This window comes from Nansenia antarctica (genome assembly GCF_963989245.1).
Source record: "Nansenia antarctica genome assembly, chromosome: 8".
Taxonomy (NCBI): domain Eukaryota; kingdom Metazoa; phylum Chordata; class Actinopteri; order Argentiniformes; family Microstomatidae; genus Nansenia; species Nansenia antarctica.
In genome coordinates, this window is record NC_137678.1 from 17,512,813 (window position 1) to 17,520,312 (window position 7,500).

Genomic DNA, 7,500 nt, shown 5'->3' on the forward strand with positions numbered 1-7,500 from the left:
ACGGTCCGTATTTCGAGCGCGTCTCCCGCCGGCCCCGGTGGTCTAACGCGCTCTGGCCGGTTGGCGAACAGAACAGCGGCAGATAGATGTCTCCTACCTTGGATGCCGGTCTGATGGGACATGGTGGTACTCTGCGTCCTTCGGGTCGGCCGGTGGAGGATCGAATCACCAAACCGGAGGAACGAAGGAAGAGAGACGCTGCTATCCGGACTACAGGCGGGCAGACCGGCCTCTGACGTGACGTCATCACGCAACAGCGGCAGCGGTAACACTCAGGCTGTGTTCGGAATAGCGTACTAGCATACTGCATACTAGCATACTCAATGAATATATACTGCCTACTAAATTCATAATAAGTATGCCAATACCAGCCGACCGAAAATCTAGTATACATTTCTTGCATACTCAAATTTCACATACTCTACAGTGTGAACGCACTGCATACTCAACATCTATCTAATATCTAGTATGAGTAGTATGCTAGTATGCCATTCCGAATACAGCCTAAAGTAGTGCATTCGTTTAAAATCTGATCAGCACTCGTGGGAACGCCTCTTGTCCAATCAAACGACTCGGTTGCTCTATGACGTTGCACCCGGTGTGCGCTCCGGCGCTCCCAGAGCAACTTTACGAACACACCTCCTGTAGAGTGTCATGTGACAGCGCGTCCAACACATCAAGTCCGTTTTACAACACTGTTGTTGTTGCAGTGTTATTACACATCATGTGCTTGTTGTTGGACGGTTGTCTCTTCAGTTCCTGCCCTTTAATCCTGCTATTGATTGTACAGCCGAAATAAACTACTGCCCAGGGGGGGGTATTCCATTAACATTGCTAAAGGAAAATCCAGGCTTGTTTTTTTTTACATAAATCTCGCGAGACTTATCAACATATTTTATTCCTTTAGCGACGTTGATGGAATACCCCCCTGATGTGAGCTGGTCACTGGAGAGTTGCTGGCTTCATATCTAAGGTGCCTACAACTGCCGTTGTGCCCTTGAGCAAGGCAACTAATCCTTAACTGCTCCAGGGGGACCGAACTATGTCTGACCCTGCCCTTCCTCTATAATCCTGCTATTTACTGGACAGCCCAAAATAAAGTGCTTTTATTGTGAAATATATGTTTGAAAAATCGGACTGGCTCCTTATGAGACATGTGCTGTTTATTGTAGTTGGCTGTGTGAGGTAGGCTGAAGGTTACCAGGAGACTGACATGTAATTAATTTTAATTTAATTAATTTTGCCATTTAGCAGACGCTTTTATCCAAAGCGACTTACAATTACGAATTACAGGGACAGTCCCCCTGGAGTAACTGAGGGCTAAGTGCCTTACTCAAGGGCACACTAGTAGTGGTGTGGTTTCAGGCGGGATTTGAACTCACAACCTTCCGATCGGAAGTCCAACACACTATCCACTAGACCACCACTACCCCTACACATGTGGCCGACTCAGACACAGAGACAGAAGCTACAGTAACGTATCACAGTTAACAACATGCAATAGATATCAGTAGTTAAGGCAGTAGGGCTACCTTATGTTCTACTACTAATGATAGTAACAACAGTCACATTTATACAGCACCTTTCTAAGACTCTTTACAACTAAAGAATTTAAACACATTACACTACTACTACTACTACTACTACTACTACTGCTACTGCTACTACTACTACTACTACTACTACTACTACTACTACTACTACTACTACTACTACTACTACTACTGCTACTACTACTACTACTACTGCTACTACTACTACTGCTACTGCTACTGCTACTACTACTACTACTGCTGCTGCTGCTACTGCTACTACTACTACTACTACTACTACTACTACTGCTGCTGCTGCTGCTACTACTACTAGTACTACTACTGCTACTACTACTAGTACTACTACTGCTACTACTACTACTACTACTACTACTACTACTACTACTACTACTACTACTACTACTACTACTACTACTACTACTACTACTACTACTACTACAACTACTAATACTACTACTACTACATTTACATTTACATTTTTGGCATTTAGCAGACGCCTTATTCCAAAGCGACTTACAATCAATACATTTGAATACTAAGCATGTGAATCATCAATCCACCATTCGTTGCAGGAAGAGTAATCTAGCTCGGGCCTGGGGCCATTGATAGAAGCAAAAACCTTCTCCCTATCACCTTCTTCTTTTATTTTATTTTTATTTTTTTTACTGGAGAAACTGAGAAACAGTACAAGGGGGGCAATAGAAGTTCTTAGGGACACAGTAGAGGGGAAAGCGGGTGTCTTTAGGAGACGTAGTGCTGAGGGGCAGAAGATGTCTCAGGAGGAGCAGTTAAGATGTAACCTGAAGAGATGGGTCTTCAGTCTACGACGGAAGATGGGTAGTGACTCTGCCGTTCTGACAGCCGTGGGGAGCTCATTCCACCAGCGGGGAGCCAGTGTTGTGAAGAGACGTGATCGGGCAGCCCGACTGCTGTGTAGAGGAGGTGGGGCCAGTCGGCCAGCCGAGGTGGAGGAGCGGAGTGAGCGGGCAGGGGTTTGGGGGGTTACCATTTCCTTCAGGTAGGCAGGGGCTGTCCCTTTAGCTGCCTGGTATGCAAGCACCAGGGTCTTGAATCTGATGCGAGCTGCTATCGGGAGCCAGTGCAGGGTGCGAAGGAGAGGGGTGACATGAGAGTATTTGGGGAGGTTGAATACCAGCCGGGCAGCAGCATTCTGGATGAGCTGCAGAGGTCTAATGGCTGAAGCGGGGAGCCCAGCCAGGAGTACATTGCAGTAATCCAGGCGGGAGATGACCAGTGGTGCCTGGGTCAAGAGTTGCGCTGCCTCTCTGGTAAGGAATGGTCGTATCCTTCTGATGTTGTAGAGGAAGAATCTGCAGGAGCGAGCCGTTGCTGCAATGTTCTCCGCACAGGATAGTCGGTTGTCCAGGATCACTCCAAGGTTCTTGGCTGTCAGGGAGGGGGTTACAGTAGAGTTCTCCACTACTACTACTACTGCTACGACTGCGACTACGACTACTACTACTGCTACTACTACTACTACTACTACCACTACTACTACTACTACTACTACTACTACTGTATTACTACTACTACTACTACTACTACTACTACAACTACTACTACTGCTACTACTAATACTACTACTACTACTGTATTACTACTACTACTACTACTACTACTACTAATACTACTCAGTGTTTCCCCTAGGTTTGCTGCCTTGGGGGGGTGGCATGGACCCTGGTATGGAACCCCCCCCCCCCCCCAGGGGGTAAGACCCTGCGACATACCAGCGTCATGTCCAGGGGGTGTACTAACTTGTACATTAAGTCGCCTCACGCTACTGAAACAGGAGATAGGCTCCTGCCCTATGGGCCATTAGGCTCCAGAACCATCGGTTCTCAAGGCTACTTACTTATGTGGTCTTGACTACCTGTCCACTTTCTCACCTGGTCCTTGCTCTCTCTCCTTCTCTCTCTCTCTATCCTCCTCTCTCCCTCTTTGCTGTCAACCAAAAGGCAAACATAACAACCAGAGTATTTATAATCTAATAAGAGGTATAAATTGATCTATATCAATGTATAACATAATTATAATTTAATATTGGATTGCTGTGGGCAATGCAGTCAGATAATGTCATTTTTACTTTACTCTCTCACCTGAAAATAAATTGTATGTCCAACTATAAAAAACAGACATTTCCAATGCTTCAATCCACTGTCCATGTACTGTAAATATGCCATTATGGTATTACCATAAAGCCCAATTCTAGCAGAATAAGAAAGATAGTATATCTACTTTAAGTAAAATAATAAAGTGCATCCAGTTAGCTCTTTAGCTGTCATGTGTGCAGCAGACTAGCTCATCTAATCACCTCTGAGCTAGCTAGTTAGCTTGCTAGTTCTTTGACACTATTTTACACACCATGGAACTATAATCAGACACTTTCTAGTCACAATAATAACGACCAATTGAACCAACTTGCTCTGTTAGAACACTCAGCAATTATATTTGCTAACGTTTCAACTTGCTTACTTTCCATCTGCAGACATCTCACCCTGCAAAAACTCTCTCGCGTACGTATTGATGGACATGTGCTTGCCCAGCAAAGTTAAGACATGATTGCAAACTAGCATTCAATTAAAGCCTCCCTTATACGTTCATTGTAGAAACATAATTGTACCACCCGGCCTGATAGAAGCAATAAGAAAGACAGAAAGGTTATGTGATTTCCATGGGCACTTGAAGGATTTATTTGGATAGTTTCTGTCTCTGCCCAGATGGACTGCAGTGGGCAGGACTGGGTCATGTAGGGATGGGGGGTGATGGTGGGTAGATATGGTGTCAGACAGTAAGGATGCTATTGGAGGTGGACAGTTTGAGCTCCTCCCGGGGGTTCTGCAGGGTATCTCGCGGGGCAGCATACTCCAGCACATTGGGCAGTCCGCGCACCACACAGCAGCTAACGGCACTGCGGAAGATGCCCATGTCATGGGCGTCACACCATTCATCTGTCTTCTCATCGTAGCACTCCGCATTGATGGTGGAGGTGAAGCCATTGAAGCCGCCCACCACAAACAGACGATCATCCACCACCTCAATGCCAAAGGCGCTCCGTGGGTTGAACATGGTGGGAATTGCGCGCCAGGTGTTGGTCTGGGGATTGTAGCACTCTGCGTTTCGCAGATATTCGACTCCATCAAAGCCGCCCACCTAAGAGAGGATAGGAGAAATGTGGGTCAATAACAGAATATCAGAACTTGAGCATAGATTTATTGTGTATTCTTATGTAGGTCTCACCGCATAGACCTGCTCCCCATAGGCGATGACCCCCAACCCCCTGCGTCGGTTTCTCATGGGGGCGATCAGAGTCCATTGGTTGGTCTCAGGGTTGAAGCACTCTGCTGTGTCCAGGCACTCATTCAACCCATTGCAACCACCACATATGTATACCTAGAGTTAAGGCAACTCGTAAATTCATCCATCCTGGCTTTTTAATAGATTCATTGTACAATAGTTATCAAGTTGTGTTCCAGGTACAGTTAGTCTTACCTATTCCTCTGTTCCACTTACCTTTCCAAAAAGTGTGGTGGCACTGGCATTACTTCTCTGCTCATGCATGGGTGAGATGAGTGTCCACTGGTTGGTCTCAGGCTCATAGCGCTCAGCAGTGTTGAGTGCACATAGCACATAGCCATCATAGCCGCCCATGGCGTAGATGCAGCCACCCAGCACAGCCACACAGTCACACCCAGCACAGCGCCGTGAGTGCATGGGTGCCACTTGGTGCCAAGTGTGTGTGACTGGGTTGAACTTGCGCACACTATTGAAGTAGTCAACCCCGTCATTGCCTCCCACGCAGTACACAAAACCATTGAGGTAGGCAGCACCGTGGTAGGCCCGTGCGCTCTCCTCCTCTCGAGTCACATTGACCCATCGGTCAGCCCGTGCATCATACGCCTCAATGCCATTGGTGGGGCTGCCATCACTCCAACCACCGATGGCCAGTAAGATGGCATAGGGCAGGCGAGGGCGGGTCAGAGGGTTGCCGAAGTCAGAGCTGGAGGGCCCATTCGTGCTCAGGTCAAACATGGCCTTCAGTGCGTTGATGATGATGGGCTTGCAGTCATCATTGGCTCTCACCAGTGGATTATTCTTCACATTGTTCACGAAGTAGTCTGCTGTCATCAAGGCCATGCGTACCTAAGCAAACAGACACAGACAGATATGGACACAGAATGCAGTCGGCAGCCGATACACCTTTATGAAATGCATCAAACATTTACGTGTTACGTGTGTTGTCCAACTCTCAGTCACCTTAGGCAACAGCACCGAGATCTGGGCTTCGCGGTCTTGAGGAGAATGGCCAATCCAGTGCAGGATGGCCTCAAACACTACATCTTCCTGCTTCACGTTCAGGTCGTCCTTCTCAATGATGTCACGGAACTGCCACAGCGAGAGTTCCAGGAACTCCTCGGAGCTATGCACCATCTCCTCAAAGTGATGCAGGATGAAGAGAGAGGACCTGCGCCTGAGCTCAGGGCAGGAGTAGAAGTCTGCAAACGTACAGATGCCAATGCCGTTCTCCGGGCACAGCTGGGCCTCTAGGAAGTCACAGCAGGCTCGCACAATGCCCATGACAGAGAACTGGTCTGCAGCCACCAGAAGCTGCTCCACATTCTCGTCAGTGACAGGCACAGAGCGTGTGTAGGCATACTCAATAATGAGATGCATCATGTCCGGTGACACACCAGGAATGTTGTACACCCGCTTTTCTAAGTTGTTCCAGCCACTTGTGAAGAGAGCTCTGTGGGTCAGGGTTTAGAGAGGAGGGATATGATGGTCAGGACTCATCCATATACTGTACCAGATTTTCTCAATACTCTTTTCAATATAGTACAGCAATATAATAAACACCCTCTGCAATTATATGACAATACAAAGAGGGGTACACAAATATTATGAATCAATAGTTGTATCTTTTATAGAATGTATCATTGCTGCCTCAAAGAACATTGTGTAAGCTCTTGTAGGATCTTTTCTTCTGATTATCCTTTGGATCCATGCCAAGTGAATCCCTGCCATCCATCATGGCCACCCACCCAAATTAAGACACTCACCGGAAATATGGACTGCAGCCGCAAAGGATATTCTTGTGTGCGTTGAAGTCGATGCCATTGACTTTAATCACCACGTCACAGAATTTTCCTTCCAGTCGTAGCTCATTAAATATTGTACAGGCCATGGAACTCATTTTTCTCTCCATGTTGCATCTCTGAAATGTAGAGGTGGACGCCTCTTCCAGTTCATTCATTCTTGTGTTGAATATCTTTAATATCCACTTTTTGGGTATTTTGGGTAAGATATTCAGGTGGCACACTGCAACTATTCTTCTGAGCAATGTGTTGCCTAGTAACGTGAAGACAAACATGTAGTCTGATTAACCTGAACACAAACATGTAGTCTGATTAACCTGAACACAAACATGTAGTCTAATTAACACTGAACACAAACATGTACAGTGTTTCCCCTAGGTTTGCTGCCTTGGGAGGGTGGCATGGATTTAAGCAATATCACACGAGAGGGAGTGTGTTATACTGAATATCAGCACGGCTGTGATTCGGTCATAGGTACGAGGCCGCCAGGCCTCTGGTGGCATGTGTGAATGTGATTCAGAGTCAGACCAGTTGACATCAGACAGCACGCTGCTCCATCGTTTTCTAGTGTGCACATTATAGTCAAATATCAACATGAGTCAACTCTCTAACAATGAATACGTGAGGTATCGAGTAGTACACAGTCTATTCTAGCACAAGCAATTGAATCAGACGCGCCTCTTGAACTCACACTGACAAATGTCCGCAGGTTAGAACAGCTGTACGATGGCGCAGGTCCGCTCTACAATGTAGTCTAATTAACGGTCATTTAGAACACCTGTGCGGCGGAGTGATACATCTAGTTAAAAGTCCCAGTGCTGTTATACTGTATC

At 46.6% G+C, this 7,500-nt stretch overlaps 2 protein-coding genes across 2 annotated transcripts in view; both read right to left on the bottom strand.

The window, feature by feature from the left end:
- The window catches only part of twf1b (twinfilin actin-binding protein 1b), a gene marked incomplete at both ends in the record, with an annotated part of 16,561 nt that extends 16,439 nt beyond the window's left edge, over positions 1-122 (bottom strand). The window contains one exon of the mRNA XM_080537519.1: positions 98-122. Coding sequence (XP_080393645.1) covers positions 98-122 — 25 coding nt within the window. The remainder of the gene's footprint in view (positions 1-97) is intronic.
- Positions 123-4,355: 4,233 nt separating this feature from the next.
- LOC308163961 (kelch-like protein 10) lies at positions 4,356-6,248 on the bottom strand (the record flags this gene model as incomplete). The annotated part of the gene is made up of 4 exons (XM_080538130.1): positions 4,356-4,724; positions 4,812-4,964; positions 5,085-5,714; positions 5,829-6,248. The coding sequence occupies 4 exons, from the start codon at positions 6,246-6,248 to the stop codon at positions 4,356-4,358; spliced, it is 1,572 nt and encodes a 523-aa protein (XP_080394256.1).
- Between the last annotated feature and the right edge of the window lie 1,252 nt (positions 6,249-7,500).